At 40.3% G+C, this 25,456-nt stretch overlaps 1 protein-coding gene across 4 annotated transcripts in view; it reads right to left on the bottom strand.

Moving 5' to 3' along the window:
• Positions 1-25,456, bottom strand: part of SGCG (sarcoglycan gamma) — a 133,553-nt gene that overhangs the window by 17,636 nt on the left and 90,461 nt on the right. For all 4 annotated transcript variants that reach the window (XM_043575104.1, XM_043575085.1, XM_043575080.1 and 1 more), the window contains 2 exons: positions 20,188-20,307; positions 1,186-1,258 (listed from right to left, as the gene is read on the bottom strand). In XM_043575104.1, the coding sequence (XP_043431039.1) occupies positions 1,186-1,258; positions 20,188-20,307 (193 nt within the window). The remainder of the gene's footprint in view (positions 1-1,185; positions 1,259-20,187; positions 20,308-25,456) is intronic.

Here is a 25,456-nt window from a genome sequence, read left to right as displayed (position 1 = left end):
GCCGGGACTGTACTTTATTTCTTCTATGATACATAATATATTAGGATGTTAATTGTTCTGCCTTTATTTCAACTTCAAATGATTTTGCTATAAGAAATGCAAATCTAGTTTAAATACAAATTAATTACCTTTTTACTTAAATAGTGATTGTCACCCTTCTATGACTATCATTTGAGCAAATATCAAAATTTAAATTTGTGATATTTACACGCGTGTATTTCAGAGATATATTTGAATATAATTTTGAGCGATGCCTTAGACTTTAGACATTTGTTTTAAAAAATAGTATTTGGGGGTGCCTGGGTGGCTCAGTAGGTTAAACATCTGAATCTTGACCTCGGCTCAGGTCATGATCTCCTGTTCATGAGTTCAAGCCCCGCATTGGGCTCTACGCTGGCATCATGGAGCCTGCTTGGGATTTTGTCTTTCCCTCTCTCTGCCCCTCCCCTGCTCGTGTGCCCACGCTCTCTCTCTCTCAAAATAAATAAACTTTAAAAATAACTCAATAAAAAAAGTGCTTTGATTTTGTTATAAAATACAATTATAATATTGGAATAAATGTCATCGGTAGTGCAGTGATAAAGTGAAATACACATAGGCACACGGAGACCCTGTATGAAGAATCCCTTTGCATCTGCAACTGGGTGACTGTATATCTTCTGACATTAGGTAAAGATACACATTGTTGAGGACGTTATCCTAAGTGAAAGGGCCAGTCACAAAGTACAAATACTGTATGATTCCACTTGCATGAGGTGCCTAGAGGCATAAAATTCATGGAGACAGAAAGCGGGATGGTGGTTTCCAGGGTTGGTGGCGGGTGAGAATAGGGAGGAGTTTACCCGCCACAGAGTATCAGTTTTGCGAAATGAAAAGAATTCTGGAGATGGGTGGTGGTGGTGACGGTACAACAGTGCGAATGTACTTAATACTTTCGAACCGCACACTTAAAAGTGGTTAAGGTGGTAAGTTTTCTGTTGGGGGCGGATTAAGCATAGGGAATCTGTAGCACTTTTTAGTGTCCTTGGGTTTTAGTAAATTGTCACTAGCTGGTAAGTGGAACATGATGAGAATAAAGACGGTGAACGGAATAAGGCAGATGCTGGTAATAACGGATAAAATATTATTCCAGCACATATCCAGGTGCCCTCCATAAAAGCGTTTAAATGTGAACAGAATTCTTACCTCAGGTCCTGAAATGGGTCGGCTCTGACGAGTGGGGTCTCCACTGAATGTTCAAAAAGGGCGCCTTCAGGCCCTAAACAAAACCAGAGATGCAACTTTGTACGGAAGTCAGATAAACAGCATCAAGGAAATGAAACATTTAGTTTACATACTAAAGCACAAGTGGACTTTGACCTTGTTGCTGAATCTGGGCAGATGGAAGCAAGAAACTGCAACTAATATACAGGAACTCATGTATAGACTGTTAACTTTTCCAGTGAGCTGAAATTATTCTCAGAGGGCACTCTCTTACAAGGAACTACAACTCGGCAATTAGTCTTTAAGGGTCTAACAATTACTTTCTTTTTTTTTTTTTTAATTTTTTTTTTTCAACGTTTATTTATTTTTGGGACAGAGAGAGACAGAGCACGAACGGGGGAGGGGCAGAGAGAGAGGGAGACACAGGATCGGAAACAGGCTCCAGGCTCCGAGCCATCAGCCCAGAGCCTGACGCGGGGCTCAAACTCACGCGAGATCACTCGAGATCTCGCGAGATCGTGAACTCACCGACCGCGAGATCGTGACCTGGCTGAAGTCGGACGCTTAACCGACTGCGCCACCCAGGCGCCCCACAATTACTTTCTAATATAACCAATTAGTCATATTACAATGATGTGTGGTTACTGTAATGGACATAAGTACAAGGCAGGCATAAAGCCCATCAACTGATATGTATTATCTTTAATTTCTGCATCATTGAAATTGTCGATGCACAAACTATATGACCTTACTTCTGGTATTACTATTTGGCTTCAAAGTAATATTCCTCAGGACCTATTTGCATACATTACACTAGATGTTTTGTAAATGGTTTCGTAAAGTAACTCTCAGTAAATCTCTGTTAATTTTCAGTGTAACTATGTTTCCCTTATGTATGCATTCATATGAAGTATTCCCAACCAAGATGATATAAAAATATATCATTGGTGTAACATCTGTTTCTTGTGGAAAATAGGACATATTATTTAGGGTCATATAATATAATTTAAACTGGGAAAAAAAGTTCCATTATAAAATATCATTATATAAATAATGCATTTAAATAACTCTGTAGAGTATGATCCTGTATAACCATTTGTGTAAGGGAAGCATAGTAATTTAAAAAGCCTAGTCTTGGGGCGCCTGGGTGGCTCAGTCGGTTGGGCGTCCGACTTCGGCTCAGGTCACGATCTCGCGGTCCGTGAGTTCGAGCCCCGCGTCGGGCTCTGTGCTGACGGCTCAGAGCCTGGAACCTGCTTCCGATTCTGTGTCTCCCTCGCTCTCTGACCTTCCCCCATTCATGCTCTGTCTCTCTCTGTCTCAAAAATGAATAAACATTAACACAAATTTTATAAAAAAAAAAAGCCGAGTCTTACAACCCTTTTTTTTTTTTTTTTTTAAAGAATGTATCACTAAGATTAGATGTAGTAAATGGTCTGGTCATTTCCACTAGAAAATGTCAATAGTTTGGATGACTCCATCTTTCTCTCCTGGAACACAGGATAATTTATGATGAATGGATATTCATATGAAGATCTGTAGTAAGACCGTGGTATAAGAGGAGTTGGAATGGTGGTGAAGAGTTCACAGAACCCACACCCTAGAGTTCATGGACATAACCCAACACTGACGGGGAAATTGCTCTAGGCTGCCCCATCCTTCCCTACCCGTGGCCACTGTAGGTTCCTTCGGTTCAGAAATACAGACGTATTTCAGTAAGAATACTACTGCCCAAACAGTGGATGACATATGCCTAGACACCAGTTAGGTTTTTATGTCTACCCTGATAACTATTTATTAAGATTGATTCCACATGTGCACTGAGTATTTATGAACTGAAATGAGCTTTACAAGTGCTGCAAAAACAAGAAAGATTTCCACTGGCTTCATAGCCAGACTCCCACATGGTGTCTCTCTACTGCCTCCGGTCCATTCTATCCTGCCACCAGTGCGAGCGGCCTTTTGCCTTAATACTCCAAAGAAAATGCTTGGTAAGATAATAATGACCTCCATGATGACATATTCAATGACAGTTTCCATCCTCATCTTTCCTCGACCCAAATTCTGGGAACACAGTCTCTCTTGGCATCGAGAAAATGGCTCCTGTGATGTTTCTCCCACCACACTCTGCCTTTTCACACTGTCCTTTGCTGGCTACCCTTCCTTTATCTGGCAGGCCCCAATGTTGGTGTCTCTCAGAACTCACTTGGCTGATGATGCCCTCATTTCTATCTCTGGTCAAGACTGGAACTCTGAGCACTAAATAGCTCACATATCCAAGAGCTGACCTGGCACCTCCATTTGGCTGTTTCAGACATATCATACATTTATGCATCTAAAACATTAATTGTCTAGTCTTTGTTTTGAAAATGTGTTTTCCTCCTCAGTCTTCTCCAGTATCTAGAGAATAATGCCATCATCCAGAAACAAATATAATCTTTTGATCTTTGATTCCTTCTCTTAATATCTGCCACCCGTTTGATCTATTGGCACGTCTTTGTATGTCAGTTCTTAATTTGGAGTCATTAGTGTCCTTCAGTGGCCAATGCTGCCACCCAGCCAGGTCACCAGCATCTACTGCCTGTACAACTGACATCCTCCTAAATGGTCTTACTGTTTCCTCTCTTTCCTCCAAATAATCTATTTTCCCTTGTAATAGGTTATATTGATCTTAAAATGTATAGATCAAAAAGCACCATTTGAAACAATTCAATGTCTTTCCATTGCATTAAAAACAAATCCGAAGTCCTTATAATGGCCAACAAGTACTTGCATGAACTGGTTTCTCTGTATCTCGCCTTACACCAGGCTTGTTTCAGACTGAAATTCCATATGATTACAATATAAAAATCATGAAATAATATCACACAGATAACCCCAAATAGAACAGTTATCCAAACAAATGTTGACTAAAATATAAAAATCATGAAATAATATCACAAAGATATGCCCAAATAGAACAGTTATCCAAACAAATGTTGATTAAAATATAAAAATCATGAAATAATATCACACAGATAACCCCAAATAGAACAGTTATCAAAACAAATGTAAATGTTTTATTTATTTTTAAAAAATTTTTAACGTTATTTATTATTAAGAGACAGAGTATGAGTGAGGAGGGGCAGAGAGAAAGGGAGACACAGAATCTGAAGCAAGCTCCAGGCTCCAAGCTGTCAGCACAGAGTCTGACATGGGGCTCGAACTCACAAACCATGAGATCATGACCTGAGCCGAAGTCGGATGCCCAACTGACTGAGCCACGCAGGTGCCGCAAAATGTAAATGTTTAAAACTCCTCATTAAAGACCAAAGTCTAGGGTCTTCTGGGTGGCTCAGTTGGTTGAGTGTCCAACTGTTGATTTTGGCTGAGTTTTTGATCCCAGGGTCCTGACTGAGCCCTGAGTCGGGCTCCGCACTGAGCATGAAGCCTGCTTGGGATTCTCTTTCTCTGTCCTTCTGCCCCCTCCCCTGCTTAGGTGCTTGCTCTCTCTCTCTAAAGCAAAAATAAAAACAAATAACCCCCCTCCCCCCCCCCCCCAAAAAAAACCACAAGGTCTATTCGAATGGGTTAAAAAAGTAAATTTCAGCTAAATGCCACTTTAAAGAGAAACGTAAGTCATTTAATAGGAGGATTTAGGTTGGAAGGGTAATTTAAAGAGGTCATCAACTTCCTACAGTTTAGAGAAGTCATTGCACAGGGAAGTGATGTTTAGCACTGATGGAATCATTCTGTGATTAAAAGGGGAATATCAACACATCTAAGAGAAGCAAAGCGGGAGCAGAAATTATTGGACCACTGAATTAAGCAACCTGCAGACTTCTCATGTGAGATAATACATGTCCTTATCACTTAACCCAGATTTAATTGGGTCTTTTGTTCTTTTCAGCTGAAAGATCGTCAACTGATGGGCCAGGTTATCCGATGTCCACAGAGCTTCATTACCAAGTGTTTGGAGATCTTTGGTTATGTTCTTAAAGGATATGGTGATCTATTAGCATCTTGTAGATAATCTGTCTTCATGTCTTTTTAAGGGACCTGGACTTATCACCTTTGTTTACGTCCACTTTTTCAGTTGTTGAAATCTTATTCTCCAGATCCTCAGGGGCTTTGTGAGTGACTGCAGTGTTTCTCCACCATCACTTCTGACTTCATGTAAACCTGCTTAGCCACAACAGGTGCAAAGAAACTGAACTGGCTTATCACTGAATCTTGCTGTCCTCAAGGGAAATTGGATACCATTATAGGACCCTGTTTTTCTTACTAAATGTTGGGGAATGGGCCCAGCCAAGCAGATCACTGCCAAGGAATCAAAGTAGATTTTTTTTGCCAGAAGTCAGTTCTGGCAATAGCCTAATAAAACATTTTTTTGAGATGAACTTTTGATGCTGCTCCAGGAATATGTTCTATAACTGGGTTAACAAAAGGGCATGCTAACTTTGGTCACTTGGTGACCAATTCTATTTTTAGGGGGAAAAAATAAGACTGCTTAAAGGCCGTGATCAATTTCAAACCGGGTTCATGAAATTATTTAATCTCCTCCATAAATCTGATTTAAAAACAATTCTTCAGTTCCCCAGCTGACTATAGCCTAAATGGAAATTGCTTAACACAGAACACTGTGTAAATGTAATGGTAAAACATCTTAATTTGATACATTTCTATACTGTAAGATGACTGTCATTGTAGTGATAATTAGCATCTCTATCATGTTACCCAGTCGTCCTTTCTTTTTAGTGACTGTGATAACCAAGTTCTAGTCTCTTAGCAGTTTCGATGATTAAACACAATAATGTTTTCTATGCTCATGCCAGTCTGCATGAGACTCTGGGGTTTCTTTACTTCTTGTTGCAAGTTGGTACACTTACACAACATCTGTCCTCTCCCCCATCCCCTGGCAACTATGGTTTTATTCTTGGTTTTTATGAGTTTTGCTTTTTTTTTAGACTCCACATAGGACATTAGACAGTTGTTTTCCTCTGTCTTATCTCACTTAGCATAACGTGTTCAAGGTCTGTGTTGTTGCAAACGGTAGGATGTCCTTTCTCATGACTGAATAATACCCTGTCGTATGTATACGCCGCATCCTCTTTATCCATTCATCTGTTGACGGGCACTTAAGTTGTTTCCGTATCTTGGCTATGTGAATACTGCTGCAGTAAATATGGGAGTGCCTTCATGTCTTCGATATCCTGCTTTCGTTTCCTTAGCGTGTATACCCAGAAGGAGGATTCCTGCATCATATAGATACATGTTGAGTTTTTTGAGGACCCTCCATACTGTTTTCGACAGTGGTTGAGACAATTTCCATTCCCACCCACAGCGTACTCCCTTTTCTCCACATCCTCACCGATACGTGTTATCTCTTATTTTCTTGATGAGAGCCATTCTAACAGGTATGACGTGATATTGCATTGTGGTTTTGATTTGCATTTCCCGGATGAGTATTTACGTTGAACATTTTTTCACGTACCTGTTGGACATTTGAATGTCTTCTTGGAAAAATGTCTATTGAGTTTCTTTGCCCATTTTAAAATCTTTTTTTGTTTGTTTGTTTTTGAGTTGTGTGAGTTTTTTTGTTGTTCTTGCTCTTATTGATTTGTAGGAGTTATGCACTGGAACATTTTATCGTTGAGTTCTTATATAGTTCAGATATGAACCCCTCCTCCGATATACGGTTTGCAAAAATTTCTCCCATTCTGTATGTTGGCTTTTCATTTTGTTAATATTTTATTTTGCTGTGCAGAAGCTTTCAGCGTTGTACGGTCCCTCCTGTTGAGTTTTTCTTTTGTCTGTTTGTGCTTTTGGTGTCACATCCAAACAATCTTTGCCAAGACCAATGTCGAGGAGCATCTTCTCTAAGTTTTCTCTAAGGAGGTTCAGGGCACCAGGTCTGATGTTCAAGTCTTGGATCCATTTTGAGTTAGATTTTGTAAGCGGTGTAAGACAGAGATCAAATTCATTGTTTTGTACATGTTTATCCAGTTTTCCCAACACCATTTGTTGAGGGGACTATCCTTTCCCCACTGGGTGTTCTTGGCTCCCTTGCTGAATATTAATTGAGGGCATATTAATTGAGGGTTAATTCTGGGCTCTCAATCTATTCCATTGGTCTATAGGTCTATTTGTATGCCAGTACCATACTGTTTTTATTACTATAGCTCTGTAGTACAGTTTTTAATCAGGAAATGTGATACCTCTAGTCCCTCTGCCCGCCCCTCGCCCCCCTCAGGATTGCTTTGGCTATTAGGGGTCTTTTGTGGTTCCAAGTTTTTGTATTTCTGTGAAGAATGCCATTGGCATATTGGTGGGCATGCTGTTGAATCTACAGATGGATTTGGATAGTAGAGACTTCTCCACATTATTGATTCTTTTGATTCATGAATATGGGATGTCTTTCCATCGGTTTGTGTCTTCTTCAGTCTTCAATAAAGTCTTGTAACTTGCATTGTACAGATCATTTACTTCCTTGGCTAAATTTATTCATAACAAAATATTTTATTGTTTTTGATGCTATTGTGAATGGGATGGTTTTCTCTACATCTTTTTCAGATGTTTCATCGTCAGTGTATAGAGATGCAACTGATTTCTGTATGTTGATTTTACGTCTTGAAACTTTACTGAAATTGCTGCTTAGTTCCAGCAGCTTTTTTGGTTGAATCCTTAGAAGATTTTCTACATAAAAAGTCATATCTTCTGCAAATGGAATCTGCTTAAGAATTAAAGAGGTTTCATTTTATTCTTGGAGTTCTGAAGACAAAGGTAATGGAAAGAAACCATTTCTTTACGCAAGAGTCAAGATCAGGATTTAGCACCAGTCAGATATTTGGAGTGTACTACGTTAAATAAAGAACCACTTGATCTCTCCTCTTTAATCCTATGCTTTGGGCAGTCATGCAAGAGACCAGGAGAGAGAAAAGTGAAGCAAAGCATTTAATTTTCTTTCCCAGTCCCCAGAGTGAAATTGGCTCTGTCTCTCCTATCAGTCCTCTTTCCTTGGCTCTCAGCCGCTGCTGCTTCTGCTCCAGGAAACTCCAAAGGCTACCTGGAGTGGATCCATTTAAAACAAGACCAAACTTTATAGTAAGTAGTGGAAGGAAGCTTTAATGGAAACTTATCTTTAAAAATTAATGTTTATAAAAATATGCTTATTGTATTTTATATTTAACAAAACTTAGTTCTAACTATAACAACTACGAATTCACAGAAAATAAACAAAGAATAACTCAAGTTTTGTCCTGCGGTGCACTTTTTCCAACACAGTTGGAATTATATGATGGCTGTATTAATTTTCTATTTCTGTGTCACAAATTGTGACAAACTTCACTGCTTAAAACAGTAACCACTTGTTAGCTCACAGTCCTTTGGTCAGAAGTCCTACCCAGTGGGCTTGGTTGGATTTTATGCTCAAGGCATCACGAGGGCAAAGTCAAGGAGTCAGCCATGCAGTGCTCTTTTCTGGAGTCTCTGGGTAAGAATCTTGTTCCAAGCCCAGTCAGGCTGTTGGCAGAAGAGAGTTCCACGTGGTTTTAGGGGTGAGGCCCTATTTTCCCACTGTCAGCCTAGCACCTAAGATTCTAGAAGGCGCCACATTTCCTGTCACATGGCCCTCTCCGTCTTCATATAGCAACAGAGAACCCTTTTAGCACTTCAAATTCTCTGGTTTCCCTGTATACCACCAGTCACGGAAAACTCTCTGCTTATAAAGAACCCATGTGATTAGAGTAGGCCATCGAGAATGGATCCTCAGATAGACGGACACGGACTCCCTTTTGCCACAGAAATAACATAATCACAGGAGTGATATCATATTCACAGCTTCCTTCCACGCTCAGAGGTGAGGGGATTTTACAAGGGCAAGGTCGCTGGGGGTCTCATTCTTAGAATTTTGCCTACCACAGCGACACAACATGACATTGTTCACAAGGTTTACAGAGGCAGTAAAACCATCGTGACAGTCAAACCGATGGCACTGCCACGCTTCCCAAAGGTGAATAATGTCATCTTTTGACCATCAGTAACATTATTGATCTTTGGAGTACCCGCCAGGTCACCTTCTCGGTTGACTTTCACTTCTTCAGCGGCCGGCAAGTCTGACTTCCCAGGTCTTCTTTTGTTACTGGTTTTGTCAGTGGCTCCAGTATTTCTGTACCACTTTTGACTTCTGGAGCCCTGCATCTTTTGCAAGAGTCACAATCGAATTTCACTACCAATCTATCTCTGCCTGGTTGCGCTCTGTCCACTGTCCTCCAGCCAATGGAAGACCCGGGGTAGAGATGCGTGCGGCTGTATATGTATCGTGAAGTGAGGACAGGTGAGACATGAGCCAGGTCACATAGCTGTTCCATGAGCAGCCGGGACTGGAACTCGGTCTGGCTCTCAGAGTGTCATCCACTCTTTTTTTTTTTTTTTTAACGTTTATTTATTTTTGGGACAGAGAGAGACAGAGCATGAACGGGGGAGGGGCAGAGAGAGAGGGAGACACAGAATCGGAAACAGGCTCCAGGCTCTGAGCCATCAGCCCAGAGCCCGACGCGGGGCTCGAACTCACGGACCGTGAGATCGTGACCTGGCTGAAGTCGGACGCTCAACCGACTGTGCCACCCAGGCGCCCCAATCCACTCTTATTTTTAACAATCGTCTATTAATAGCCCTTCACGCTCTACACTCTGTTCAGAACGATGAATCCTACTTTTTCTTCCTGACAAACCTCTAGGCATTTCTCTAGGACCATCTCAAATCCCTCTTTCCTTGAGAAACCCTGTCCGACCTACTCTTTGTCTCTTCCCATCACACTCTGGCACAACTGACGTCCTTGTCCAGGCTGCTCCTGTAGCCCTTGGCCCAAACATCTGTTACAATCCTTAGCAGACTGTGTCCAACCAATTAATTTGTGGTAACAGCTCTCCAGTTAAAATATAAACGTCACGTGAAAGGAAGTGTGCCTTAATTATTTTGTACTATAGGCATTTAGCTTCATTTCTAGCTGGCAATACACAGGAAGGCAATGTGAATGTAAGTCCAGAGAAACGGCGTAGGGTTAAGTTAGACAGGTGGTTCTCAACCAGAGGTGATTTGGCAACGCCGTCATCCTTCCAAAAAGTTTTGGCGATGTTTGGAGACATTTTGGTTATCGTAACTCCCAGGGAAAGAATGCTGCTGGATTGATGGCTGAAGGTCAGGGACGCTGCTGAATACACTGCACTGCACAGATACCCCCACACATATACCAAAGATACTATCCAGCCCTAAACGTCAGTAGTGCTGAGGCTGAGAAAGTTTAAGTTATATTACACAGAGAGGGAATCAGACCTTAGAAAAAGACAAGGAGAGAAGTCAGAATTGTACGACTCCTTGCATTGCTTTAACTGCAAATTTAGGGAAGCTAAGAACATACTGAAAAGCTGAGAAGAGTCAAGGTCTGGGTCGAAATGTCACTGTTCATGCAGTCACCACTCCTGGCTGCCCTGGTGAGGAGAACTCTGTATTGTTTTAAAGGCATAATGACAAGGAAAGTATTCAGAAATTACAGGTACAGTATATTTGCCCCAGTTAGTTTCACTGGGGAGCAGAGGGGCTTAGAAGAAAACGATACGAGACAAAAAATAATTGTGAAAAAGAAGAAGAACATAAGTTATCTTTAAAAAGCCTAACTTAAAGGCACCTGAGTGGGTCAGTGGGTTAAGTGTCTGACTCCTGGTTTCAGTTCAGGTCATGATCTCACAGTCTGTGAGGTCAAATCCCACATCAGGGTCTGTGCGGGCAGCGTGGAGCCTGCTTGGGATTCTCTCTCTCTGCCCCTCCTGTGTGTGTGAACTCCCCCCCCTCTCAAATAATAAAAAGAAATTAAAGAAATTAAAAAATAAATAAAAAGGCTAACTTAAATGTGTGTGCCAGAGAGAGCATCTATCTGGTACCAACAGGTTTTTCCCACTGACTCCGGTCAGATTAGTGTAGGGAGTGGTTCTCAGCCTGTGGTCCCTAGAACAGCAGCATTACCTGACAACTCATAGGAAATGCAGATTTTCATGTCCCATTCCACACCTGCTGAATCAGAAACTTGGGGAATGAAGCCCAACAATATGTATTTTAATAAGCCCTCCAGGTGATTCTGAAACATATATGCAGGTAATAAATAATATAGGTGCTTATCAATTTTTTTCACCTCTTCCACTAAAATTAACATCAAGGCCTGGAAGGAGTCCTACGCTAAGAAAAATTTCACTTAAGGGATGCCCTGTGTAGGATGGCTTGGGTTTGAAGCAATCTCTCCTGTTTTTTAGGCTGTTTTCCCTACAGATTTCGTTGCCCTGCAGTGCCATAATACTTTATCAAGACCTCTGCTGTCCTCTGTATATACTGATCCACTTAATTTAGCAATGTTAGTATGGTAGGGATCATCAATCCACTTTTAAAAATGAGGAAACAGCCAACAGAGATCAACTTGCCTGAGGTCATGTGGCTAGTAATCGTTGAGACAGGAACAGAATCTAGATCTAAAAAGCCAATATGCTTTGTACTAGCAATAGTAGAGTTCTTTTTTTTGAAGGTTATTTATTTATTTTTGAGGGTAGGGGGCAGAGGAGGGGCGGGAATCTCAAGCAGGCTTCCCTCTGTCAGCCTGGAGCCTGACACAGGGCTCAAACTCATGAACTATGAGCCACCCAGCACTCCTGAGATAGATTTCTGATGACTGAGGCGCTTGGACTTTCTAGCCATTTCTTTATTAGGAAACAATCAATGTCCTTTAAATAGATTTCCTAATGTCCTTTATTTTAGTAAGAAAACCACAGACCCTATTGCCTTAGTATATGCTGCAACATAGGTATGATTCTTGTAGTTTGTTTTATGAGGAGTTACACACTACATAAGACTTTATACTAGGGTTGAGTCTGCTTCTATGTTTTCTTTGTTAGTTTTTAAAATTAATTTTTTTAAATTTATATCCAAATTAGTTAGCATAGAGTGCAACAATGATTTCAGGAGTAGATTCCTTAGTGCCCCTTACCCATTTAGCCCACCCCTCCTCCCACAACCCCTCCAGTAACCCTCTGTTTGTTCTCCATATTTATGAGTCTCTTATGCTTTGTCCCCTTCCCTGTTTTTATATTATTTTTGTTTCCCTTCCCTTATGTTCCTCCGTTTTGTCTCTTAAAGTCCTCATATGAGTTAAGTTATAGATATTTGTCTTTCTCTGACTAATTTCGCTTAGCATAATACCCTCCAGTTCTATCCACGTGGTTGCAAATGGTAAGATTTCATTCTTTTTGATTGCCGAGTAATACTCCATTGAATGTATGTATATACCACACTTTCTTTATCCGTTCATCTATTGATGGACATTTGGGCTCTTTCCATACTCTGGCTACTGTTGATAGTGCTGCTATAAACATGGGGGTTCATGTGTCCCTTTGAAACAGTACACTTGTACCCCTTGGATAAATACCTAGTAGTGCAGTTGCTGGGTCATAGAGTAGTTCTATTTTTAATTTTTTGAGGAACTTCCATACTGTTTTCCAGAGTGGCTGCACCAGCTTGCGTTCCCACCAACAATGCAAAAGACATCCTCTTTCTCCACATCCTCGCCAACATCTGTTGTTGCCCGAGTTGTTAATGTTAGCCATTCTGACAGGTGTGAGGTGGTATCTCATTGTGGTTTTGATTTGTATTTCCCTGATGCTGAGTGATGTTGAGCATTTTTCATGTGTCGGTTGGCCATCTGGATTTCTTCTTTGGAGAAGTGTCTATTCATGTGTTTTGCCCATTTCTTCACTGGATTGTTTTTTGGGTGTTGAGTTTGACAAGTTCTTTATAGATTTTGGATACTAACCCTTTATCTGATATGTTGTTTGCAAATATCTTCTCCCATTCTGTCAGTTGCCTTTTAGTTTCCTGATTGTTTTCTTCCCTATGCAGAAGCTTTTTATTTTGATGAGGTCCCTATAGTTCATTTTTGTTTTTGTTTCCCTTGCCTCCGGAGACGTGTTGAGTAAGAAGTTGCTGCGGCCAAGATCAAAGAGGTTTTGCCTGCTTTCGACTCGAGGATTTTGATGGCTTCCTGTCTTACATTTAAGTATTTCATCCATTTTGAGTTTATTTTTGTGTACGGTGTGAGAAAGTGGTCTAGGTTCATATTTCTGCATGTCGCTGTCCAGTATTCCCAGCACCACTTGCTGAAGAGACTGTCTTTATTCCATTAGATATTCTTTCCTGCTTTGTCAAAGATTAGTTGGCCATACATTTGTGGGTCCATTTCTGGGTTCTCTATTCTGTCCCACTGATCTGAGTGTCTGTTCTTGTGCCAGTACCATACTATCTTGATGATTACAGCTTTATTGCATAGCTTGAAGTCTGGGATTGTGATGCCTCCTGCCTTGGTTTCCTTCTTCAAGATTGCTTTGGCTATTCGGGGTCTTTTCTGGTTCCATACAAATTTTAGGATTATGTGTTCTAGCTCTGTGAAGAATGCTGGTGTTATTTTGATAGGGATTGCATTGAATATGTAGATTAATTTGGGTAGTATCAACATTTTAACAATACTTGTTCTTCCTATCTGGGAGCATGGAATCTTTTTCCATTTTTTTTGTGTCTTCTTCAATTTCTTTCATAAGCTTTCTACAGTTTTCAGTGTATAGATTTTTCACCTCTTTGGTTAGATTTATTCCTAGGTATTTTATAGTTTTTTGTGCAACTGTAAATGGGATCGATTCCTTGATTTCTCTTTCTGTTGCTTCACTGTTGGTGTATAGGAATGCAACGGATTTCTGTGCATTGATTTTATATCCTGCAACTTTGCTGAATTCATGAATCAGTTCTAGCAGTTTTTTGGTGGAATCTTTAGGGTTTTCCATATAGAATATCATGTCATCTGCGAAGAGTGAAAGTTTGACCTCCTCCTGGCCAATCTGAATGCCTTTTGTTTTTTTGTGTTGTCTGATTGCAGAGGCCAAGACTTCCAATACTATGTTGAATAACAGTGGGGAGAGTGGACATCCCTGTCTTGTTCCTGACCTTAGAGGGAAAGCTCTCAGTTTTTCCCCATTGAGGATGATTTTAGAGTTGGGTTGTTCATATATGGCTTTTATGATCTTTAAGTATGATCCTTCTATCCCCACTTTCTTGAGGGTTTTTTTTTCCAGAAAGATACTGTATTTGGTCAAATGTTTTCTCTGCATCTATTGAGAGGATCATATGGTTCTTGTCCTTTCTTTTATTGATGTGATGAATCATGTTAATTGTTTTGTGGATACTGAACCAGCCCTGCATCCCAGGTATAAACCCCACTTGGTCGTGGTGAATAATTTTCTAATGTATTGTTGGAGCCAGTTGGCTACTATCTTGTTGAGGATTTTTGCATCCATGTTCATCAGGAAATTGGTCTATAGTTCTCCTTTTTAGTTGGGTCTCTGTCTGGTTTTGGAATCAAGGTAATGTTGGCTTCATAGAATGAGTTTGGTAGTTTTCCTTCCATTTCTATTTATTGGAACAGCTTCAATAGAATAGGTGTTAACCCTTACTTAAATGTTTGGTAGAATTCCCCTGGAAAGCCATCTGGCCCTGGACTCTTGTTTTTTGGGAGATTTTTGATTACTAATTCGATTTTCTTACTGGTTATGGGTCTGTTCAAATTTTCTACTTCTTCCTTTTTCAGTTTTGGTAGTGTATATGTTTCTAGGAATTTGTCCATTTCTTCCAGATTGCACATTTTATTGGCATATAATTGCTCATAATATTCTCTTATTATTGTTTTTATTTCTGCTGTGTTGGTTGTGATCTCTCCTCTTTCATTCTTGACTTTATTTATTTGGGTCTTTTTCTTCTTGATCAAACTGGCTAGTGGTTTATCAATTTTGTTAATTCTTTCAAAGAACCAGCTTCTGGTTTCATTGATCTTTTCTACTGGTTTTTGGTTTCAATAGCATTAATTTCTTTCCAATCTTTATTATTTCCTCTCTTCTGCTGGTTTTGGGTTTTATTTGCTGTTCTTTTTCTAGCTCCTTAAGGCATAAGGTTAGGTTGTGTATCTGAGATCTTTCTTCCTTCTTTAGGAAGGCCTGGATTGCTATATACTTTCCTCTTAGGACCGTCTTTGCTGCGTCCCAGAGGTTTTGCGTTGTGGTGTTATTTTCATTGGCTTCCATATACTTTTTAATTTCCTCTTTAACATCTTGGTTAGCCCATTCATTCTTTAGTAGGATGTTCTTCAGATTCCAAGTATTTGTTACCTCTCCAAATTTTTTCTTGTGGTTGATTTCGAATTTCATAGCATTGTGGTCTGAAAATATGCGTGACATGATCTCAATCATTTTTTTTCTTACTTAGGGTGATTTGTGTCCCAGTATATGGTCTATTCTGGAGAACGTTCCACGTGCACTGGAGAAGAACGTATATTCTGCTGCTTTAGGATTAAATGTTCTGAATATATCTGTTAAGTCCATCTGGTCCAGTGTGTCATTCAAAGTCATTGTTTCCTTCTTGATATTTTGATTAGATGATCTATTGCTATGAATGGTGTGTTGAAGTCTCCTACTATTATGGTATTACTATCAACGAGTTTATGTTTGTGATAAAGTGATTTATATATTTGGGCGCTGCCACATTTGGTGCATAAATGTTTACAATTGTTAGGTCTTCTTGGAGGATAGCCCCCTTGATTTTGATATAATGCTCTTCTGCATTTCTTGATACAGTCTTTATTTTAAAGTCTAGATTGTCTGATATAAGTATGGCTACTCCAGTTTTCTTTTGTTGACCATTAGCATGATAGATGGTTCTCCATCCCCTTACTTTCAATCTGAAGGTGTCTTTAGGTCTAAAGTGGGTCTCTTGTAAACAGCATATAGATGGATCTTGTTTTCTTATCCTTTCTGTTACCCTATGTCTTTTGATTGGAGCACTGAGTCCATTGACGTTTAGAGTGAGTACTGAAAGGTATGAATTTATTGCCATTATGTTGCTTGTAGAGTTGGAGTTTCTGGTGGTGTTCTTTGGTCCTTTCTAATCTTCATTTCTTTTGGTCTTTATTTATTTATGCATTTATTTTTTCATCTTTTCTCCCCTCAGAGAATTCCCCTTAAAATTTCTTGCAGGGCTAGTTTAGTGGTCACAAACTCCTTTAATTTTTGTTTGTCTGGGAAAGTTTTTATCTCTCCTTCTGTTTTGAATGACAGCCTTGCTGGATAAAGAACTCTTGGATGCATATTTTTCTGATTCAGCACATTGAATATATCCTGCCACTCCTTTCTCACCTGCCAAGTTTCGGTGGATAGGTCTGCTGCAAATCTGATCTGTCTTCCCTTGTAGGTTAAGGACTTTTTTTCCCTTGCTGCTTTCATGATTCTCTCCTTGCCTGAGTATTTTGTGAATTTGACTATGATATGCCTTGTTGATGGTCGGTTTTTGTTGAGTCTAATGGGGGTCCTCTGTGCTTCCTGGATTGTGATGACTGTCTTTCCCCAGGTTAGGAAAGTTTTCCGCTATGATTTGCTCACATAACCCTTCTACCCCTATTTCTCTCTCTTCCTCTTCTGGGACCCCTATGATTCTGATGTTCCTTTTTAATGAGTCACTGATTTCTCTAATTCTTAAATCATGCTCTTTTGTCTTAATCTCCCTCTTTTTTTCTGCTCCGTTATTCTCCGTAACTTTGTCCTCTATATCGCTGATTCTCTGTTCTGCCTTATCCATCTTTGCCACCGCGGCATCCATTTGTGATTGCAGCTCAGTTATAGCATTTTTTATTTCATCCTGACTAGTTTTACTTCTTTTATCTCCACAGAAAGGGATTCTAATCTATTTTTGACTCCACCTAGTATTCTTATTATCGTGATTCTAAATTCTGGTTCAGACATCTTGCTTGTATCTGCGTTGGTTAAGTCCCTGGTTGTCATCTCTTCCTGCTCTTTCTTTTGGGGTGAATTCTTTCATTTTGTCATTTTGAAGGCAGAAAAGGAATTAATGAGGTAGAAAAAATTAAAATTAAAAAATTAAAAACACACACACAAAAATTGAATAGATGATGCTAGATACTAGGTGTGTTTTGGTCTGGGTGTTGAAAGGGGCTTGAAAGATTAGAGCAAAAAGGGTAAAGAAGAAAAAAAAGGGAAATCGTTTGAAAATTTGAAAGAATGAATACACTGAAGTAGACTAAAATGAAATGATGGAAGTAAAATACAATTTGAAAAAATTTACACAAAAGTAAAAAATATAGTAAAAAAAAGTATTTTAAATGAAAATTGAAAATAAAAATGAATTTTTCTGTATTCAAGAAAAAGAAAACAAATGAAAAAGAGAAAAAAAGAAAAAATAAAGAAAAGTGAATAGATGGATCTGCTAACAGACTGAAATACGACTGGAATTACTTTGTTTTCCCCTAGAAGCCAGACTATGAAGCACTTTATAATCCATAAACCAAATAGGCAGTGAGACTTCTATTCTTGAAGAGCGAGGTTGGCCCAGTTGGGCGGGCTCAGTGTAATGTCTCCGTTCTCCACTAGATGGCGCTGCTAGCCTACTGGGGTGGATTGTTGTGGCGCTTGTAGGTGCACATGCGCATGCACAGAAGCGGTGAAAATGGCGTCACCCAGCTACCCAGTCTCTAGTATCGGAAGTCTGTTCTTCCCAATCAGCAATCACACACCCATCCTCTGTCTTCAGCTCTCATCCACTCCCTGGTTTTCCACTGTCTGTGACCAGGCCCCAGGCAGAACCTCTTTTCTGAGTTTTATCTCAGATGCGGTTGTTTTCCCTGGCCTCTTACTTCCGAAGGACTGCGGCTTTGACCCATTCCGCCCCTCTGTGGGAGGGTCTCACTGAGCAATGGCAGGAACGTTTGCGGGACCCTGCTGCTGCCGATGCCCAGAGACCGCGGCTGTGTGCCAGCCCGCCCCAGAAAATGTTCGGGAGGCTTTTCAGGGATTACTGACAATCACAACACACACCTGGCACCAGGCTTCACCCTTAACGATCTTGTTCCAGCACCAGCGAATGTGGCCATTCTCTGGGGTCTGCTGGGCCCAGGGTGCCTCACAGCCTCTACCAAATCTCCTTCCAGCAGTGGAACCGCTTTTCCCCACGTGGCCTGAGAACCGCTCAAATCCCACTCTGCTCCTGGGGATTCGTCCTTCCCACCAAAGAACCGCCAGGTGTGGAGCTGAGGAGTTGCAGTTTGTTTACAAGCTTGTTTACAGTCCCCTTGTTTACAGTCTTAGTGGAATTTAAGCCCTCTCCTTTCTCCCTTTTTAGTTTAGTCCCTGTGGCCGTTTCCAATTTTCCACTTTCTCTCCAGCTGTTTTTGGCAGGGAGTGCTTTTACCGTATTCTCCCCACTGTCTCCGTCCTCTCTCCACATGCAAAAGCAGCTCTCTGCCCTCCGTGTCTTCTCTCTCCCCACGTTCTCCTCTCCGTGCCGCATACCTGCTGAATTCTGTGGTCTAGGTTGTACATATTGTTGTGTTAATCTTCAGATCAGTTTTCTAGGTGTGCAGGATGGTTTAGTGTTGGTCTGGCTGTGTTTCGTGGACGCAAGACACACAAAAAACTTCCATGCCGTTCTGCCATCTTGGCGGCCTCCTGAGTCTGCTTCTCAAGGAAGTTTTCATTTATGAGTCTTGGTAATAATGTGTGAGAGAATAAGGTTGCCATTGTTTTTCAGGATAGTACAGAAAAGTGCTGGGATGAATTTAACTACTGTCTTTCTCATTACATTTTTACAGAAGCTCAGCAGGTAAATTTCACACACGTTCTGGACATTTTTTCTTTCACAAAATTGCTTTTTTTTCAGTCCTAAAAGTGATTCTTATAAGAATCCCACCCAATCTTTATTTCCAAGAGAGACAATTTTTTGTAGCAATAGAAGGACTCCAAGTGCTTGATACAATGAGAATAAAAGAAACTCTGGAGAAGGTTCTTTTGCAAAACCATATGGAAAGGAGATACTTGAATATCATACAGATGACAGAGGAATTTATAAGTCTTCGGGTTACCCTAATTGGAAAGAGATAAAGGGTAACAATATGGTGGAAGAAAAGAGTAAGCAAAGAGTTATGAGGAGGATTTCATTCTTCCAGGAGAGTATCAAGAATTAAAAAAACAAACATTATGAAGAAGAGTCAGCAAATTCAACTACTTTTTCTTACCTGCCTGACAATTTCCAGAGTAAACTTGCCAAAAGTAAAATATGCTTTTGTGGAAGTGTGTTCTATGGGATTTTGTTTTTCTCAAGAGTTCCTACGTATAAATGGATAAAGAAAATGTGATATTCATATATGCAATGGAATATAACTCAGCCATAAAAAGAAGGAAATCTTGCCATTTGCAACAATATGGATGGACCATGAGGGAATTATGCTAAGTGAAGTCAGTCAGAGAAAGACAAATACTGTGTGATCTTACGTACATGTAGAATCTAAAAAAGAAACCAAACTCATAGATACAGAGAATATACTGATGGTTGTCAGAGGCAGGAGATGGGGTTGGGCAAAATGGGTGAAGGGCGTCAAAAGGGACAAACTTCTAGTTATAAAATATCCCTAAGTCCTAGGGGTATGATGTACAGCATGGTGACTAGAGTTAACAATGCCGTATTGGATATTTGAAAGTTGCTAAGAGAATAGATCTTGAATCTAACATAACACGAATCACTGAATTCTACAACCAATATTGCACTATATGGTGACTAACTAAAAGTTTTTAAAAAATAAACAGATAAAGAGCACTACATTAAAGAACTATATTCACACACACACACACACACACACACACACACACACACACCGAAACATTGTATGTTAACTACACTGCAATTAAAATAAAAAAATAAAAGTTCTTGTCACTAGAAAAAAACTTCCGTGTGGTGATCGACATTAACTAGACTTATCGGGGGACCATTTCACAATATATACAGATATCAAATCATTATGTTGTTCACCTGAAACTAATGTTATCTATGAATTATATCTCAATTAAGGAAAAAGTTATCACACACCTGTTACTCGAAGTTTATCTGTACCAACCACAACTTCCTTTTCATCAACAGTAAAGAGTGGCTTGCCATCCTTGGAGTTGATCTGGAAGTGTTGACTCTGGACTTCTACCATTTTGGGACCTGCACGATTCATTAAAACAGTTTATTATGAAGTATTTACGTAGTGTCAAAATCTCTTTTTACACAGGCCACATCACCCAGCAATACCAAATTACTAAATATATAAAATCTGTTACCAACAGTATTTTTTAAAAATTTTGCGATTAAACTTTTTACGTTCTGAGCCTAAATCTATGATATTATTAAAATTAATTTATGTCGAATACATGCTAATCTACAAAGCACAAATGTATGGAGGTGCTGAATCACTCACTAGGTTGTACACCTGACCCAAAGGTAGCCCTGTTTGTCAACTATACTCAAATTAAAAAAAAAATTAAAAAGAACAAGAAAGCGTTAATCTATGTCACATAAAAGAATAAATCATTTAAAAGTGAAGTTTTTCAAGTTAAAACTAGCCAAAAGTAACATAATTTGTCTACTCAGCTTATATAAATTTGTAATCTTTTGAGTATTAGCCAACTAAGGATTTTATACTCTGAAACGTGAGGTTTGCGAAAGACCATTTTTATCTAATGTTTACTTTTGAGAGAGAGCGTGAGCGGGGGAGGGGCAGAGAGAGGGGGACAGAGGATCCAAAGCGGGCTCTGCACTGACAGCAGCCAGTCTGACACAGGGCTCAAACTCAGGAACCACAAGATCATGACCTGAGCCAAAGTTGGACGCTCAACCGACTGAGCCACCCAGGCACCCCATGAATGACCATTTTAAGAGTGGCTCACTTTCAAAGCATAAGAGACTCTTAAAAACAGAGAACAAACTGAGGGCTGATGGGGGGTGGGAGGGAGGGGAGGGTGGGTGAAGGGTATTGAGGAGGGCACCTTTTGGGATGAGCTCTGGGTGTTGTATGGAAACCAATTTGACAATAAATTTCATATTTAAAATAAAATAAAATAAAATAAAATAAAATAAAATAAAATAAATAAAATAAAATAAAATAAAATAAAATAAAATAAAATAAAATAAATTTGAAATCTAAAAAAGAAAAAAAAAAAAAAGAATGGCTGACTTCAGTGGCCAAAGCCAGCCCAGAAGATGAATCCTACTCAGATTCTCTTATGGCGTTTTTGTCATCTTCTTCACTCCCTCCTTCTTTGTATTTCAGAGACAACAGCAACACTTTCCTGTCCCAGTTTCATCTCCTAGGTGAGCTGTGGACTCACTGCTTTAGACTCCCTTTAGACTCACAAGGTTTGGTGAGTGTTCCCACGTGCCCGGGGACTGGGGATGCTGTGCCCTCAAGAGCATATGCGACCTTGTTCCATTTCCCTTGCCCACACTCAGGCATTCACCATTTTGTGTCTCTTAATTCTTTGTGTTTCCAATCTTTCTAACCCTGGAGCATAACGGATTAATCTCTCCAGAACACAGCTCCGAGCATTCGCTCAAGGAACTACACGCGTTCCCTAATTCTTTTGTAGGTTTGCTTTATATTCTTATCTGGGAGAGTAAATGTACTGAGAATATGGATATCTTACAGTCTTTGAGTGTGTGTTCCTGTATCACTCCCACTACTCATTAAAGTTGAGGGATATCTAACTAGAAATTAAATAGAAGCTCTTCAGTGAATACATTAAACAGTTTTGGATATGGTCACCAACATATTCTTACGTTATTTCATTAATCAACACTGCAAAAGCCTTCATTTACCTATGTCTGTGTGTATGTGTAGGGCAGTTATAAAGTGGACCACATTTCTCTATTTTTCCTCTATGTCTTAATCTTCTTTCTCTTAAGGAAACCTGACTTTATTTTTTGGATAGTGGCCTGTATTTTTGCTCATCTGCACTTTCACCCAGACTCAGTCACTCAGGGATTCAGTGGCACCATTTATCTCTTCTGGATCACGGATATACCTTAGACATTTATCATATAAGTACTGATTTGCATTAAATGATGAATATTAAGTTATCTGAATTTAAAATTGAGAGAGGGAAAAAAAAAAAAAACCTGGAATAATTTCTCCAGTAAGACTTCATTGTTTAGCTTATTGGAGACTCATATAACAGTTCTAGGGGGCTTGATTAAGTAAAAAGGGTTAAACGACATGATTTTTTTTTCTGTAACCATTGTTTCATATATGGTGACGAAATGTTCAAGGAGTTTAGTTGCATAATTTTCATGAGTAGGGAAACCATATAAACCCTTACTCAAGTCAAAGTAAATGCAGGGGCGCCTGGGTGGCTCAGTCAGTTAAGCGTCTGACTTCGGCTCAGGTCATGATCCCATGGTTTCTGAGTTTAAGCCCCGCATCAGACTCTGCACTGACAGTGTGGAGCCTATTTGGAATTCTCTCTCTCTCTCTCTCTCTCTCTCTCAAAAATAAAGATACAAACTTAAAAAAAAGAAAATGCAAAAATAGGACTCTTGATCATAGGGTCATGTGTTTGAGCCCCACGTTGGGTGTAGAGATTACTAAAATAATAATAATAATAATAATAAACTTTAAAAAATGTAAAAAACTGAGTGTACCACTCAGCACGTATTTATGGCATGTTTTTTTTATGTTCAAGGTTTTGTGCTAAGAACCTTGGATATATAAACAAGTGGGATATAGCTCACAACTTAGTGCGCTGAAAAGCAAAGCATATAAACCTAGTTTCAGGACAATTTGGTAAGCGCTATGATACAAGCATGGGCAGTGTTTAATGAGAACCCGGAATCCATGGTCTGTCCTTGTGGGTCAGGAATGGCACCCTGGGGAAATGATGTCTGAGCTGACCTTGAAGAAAGACTTTCCATTTCCCCGATGAAGGGAGAATGAGGCATGCCAGCTAGAGGGAAATACTAGAGGAAAGGCTCAGAAGTGAACAGAATTCCGTCTTCATTTTATTAAAAACAAGGAGGCATCGAATGTTAACTTTAAACACGTTTCCACTTCAGAAAACATCATTCCCTAGCCCATAACCACAGGGATAATCATCTCTTAAGATAACTGAGTTTCTAATTAATCTTTTAGATTTTATTAATTTTCTACCTGTTTTTATGAACCTCGCTGGACACTGATTACAGCCAAGCAAATAATCTTCTTCTGCAGTGGAGCTAAGAGACGGAATTGAAACTCTACCTTGGTGGTAAAAAAAACAAGAGCTATCTGGTAAAGGAAAATTTTTAACGAGCGGCTTTGGTACAAAGAAGGAAATGAAAAATGAAAGAAATAAATAAAGGACGGTTTTAGGACCTGACTAATTAAGTTTGCGAAATCGGCCGAAGGGTTTTCTCCGGTGAAAATACAACCAAGTTTTTCCTGACATACAGAATCCCTGACAGCTTTAATTGCATGTGTGATTCCCTCCTCACCCCTCTGCCTCAGTCCCGGCCCCCCAGCCTCTTCCCAGGCAGCCGGGCAGGGAGCCAGTCTATTTCGGCCTTATGCTTCCTCTATTTCTTTTGCCCACAAATGAGCAAACACATGTATCTTTCCTTCTAGTCCTTTCCTACTTCCATGAAGGGTAGCCTACAACAGGTAAGCTTCTGCACTTTACTTTTATCGCTTCCAAATATGCCCCGGGAGTTACTCCGAATCAATTCATAGGCGTCTTCCTTATTCTTTTTAACAGATGCATGGTATTCACGCGGATGCACTGTGGTTATTCAACAGTTCACCCATACATCTGGATATTTAAGTAGTTTTTGAAGTTTCTTTCAAAATGTTTATTTTTGGGCGAGAGGGCGAGCGAGCGCATGCTATTGGGGGAGGGGCAGAGAGAGAGAAAGACAGAGGATCCAAAGCGGGCTCTGGGCTGTCAGCACAGAGCCCAGTGCAGGGCTCAAACCCATGAGCCAGGAGATCGTGACCTGAGCCGAAGTCAGGGTGAGCCCCCCAGGCGCCCCTGCCCCTTTGTCTTTTTTTGTGGGACCGGAAAGTGGATTCATTTAGGTTTTCTTCCGAACCTACTGTTTCTGGTTTGTCTTTCCAGCCACTGTAGTTGCCGGTTTTGTCTCCTCTTTAGACTTGGGTTCTTATGAAAACGTTCAGTATCCTTAAGTGGGCATCACTTGCCTCTGGGCCCACTGGTGGTATTTCAATACACTTAATTTTGGGGTTTCCTGGGGAAGTACTATTTGTTCCTCAGTTGGAGAAAAATCCAGGTGGAGTTTCTGGAAGTCTTTCCGGGTTAGAATCTGCCTGGTGCTGAAGGCACAAGTTTTGGATTTCCCCTCTGAGAGCGTGCCGGTCAGATTCTTGGCAAATGCTTGCTGTTCTACAGGGAAGAGTGGTCCGTGTCAACCCATTCACCATCGACATCCTCCCCTCACTGAGACCGGCACTTCCCCACCCATCTGTCATTCTCTTCCTCTTCTTTTGAATTCTAGAATGTCCGCTTCTGAGATGCAATCTAGCATCGAATTCTCTGTATTCTTGCACTCCTGCTTCTATCGAGGCCTCCGTAGGCTCACTCCAGGATTTGTTCTGCAACATCTGCGGATATGGTGCTCAGGAGAGCTGAACCAAAGTTCCAGATGATGTCATCACAGTTTTCTTTTTGTGTGTTTTACACAAGGCCAGATCTTGGAGGGGTCTCGGTCATAGCCAGAGGAGCTATGACCTGTCTTGGAATAGTGTTGATTGCTACTGTCATGACTTTCCTAGACCTTTGGTCAATTACAAACTTGTTGGCCTCAGCTTTGAGCAATGATGGCACACTTGGGCAGCAAACAGAAGGCTCTTGGTTATTTCTCTTCAACGGGGCTGCAGAAACCCCTGCCCAAAGGATCGAAGCTAAAGAGAAAAAGTGCATGAATTCCCACCAGTCTGGAGAAGAGGTCCCTGAGCATCACCCTTACTTCAAATCTCTTGCCAGAACTTGCTGTGTGCTTTAGTAATTTATTTGCTAACCTGGGGGGGGGGGTCACTAATCAAGTGGCTGAAATGTCAAACATGTCTGTCACTGTCCTGCTTTGGTCTCTCGAGGATATTCTTACATCCACAGCCTGTGGCGACCCTGTGCTGTGTTAGGAGTGTCTCTTCCCTGGGGCATGCTGCACCGGAAGGTCCGCTGTCTTCAGGTTTGCAGTCACTGTCCTCTGTCTCCTTTTCCCTGGGGAAGGATTGCAAAGCAGCAATATCTAGGTAACCTCAGAGAAACATGCAGCTGGGATAACACTGGTATTTTCGACCTCACTTCTGATGTTTCTTCTGCTGAGT

This window comes from Prionailurus bengalensis, chromosome A1 (genome assembly GCF_016509475.1).
Source record: "Prionailurus bengalensis isolate Pbe53 chromosome A1, Fcat_Pben_1.1_paternal_pri, whole genome shotgun sequence".
In the NCBI taxonomy this organism is placed as follows: Eukaryota; Metazoa; Chordata; class Mammalia; order Carnivora; family Felidae; genus Prionailurus; species Prionailurus bengalensis.
Note: the sequence above shows the minus strand (reverse complement) of the source record. Positions and strands in the feature narration are given on the sequence as shown.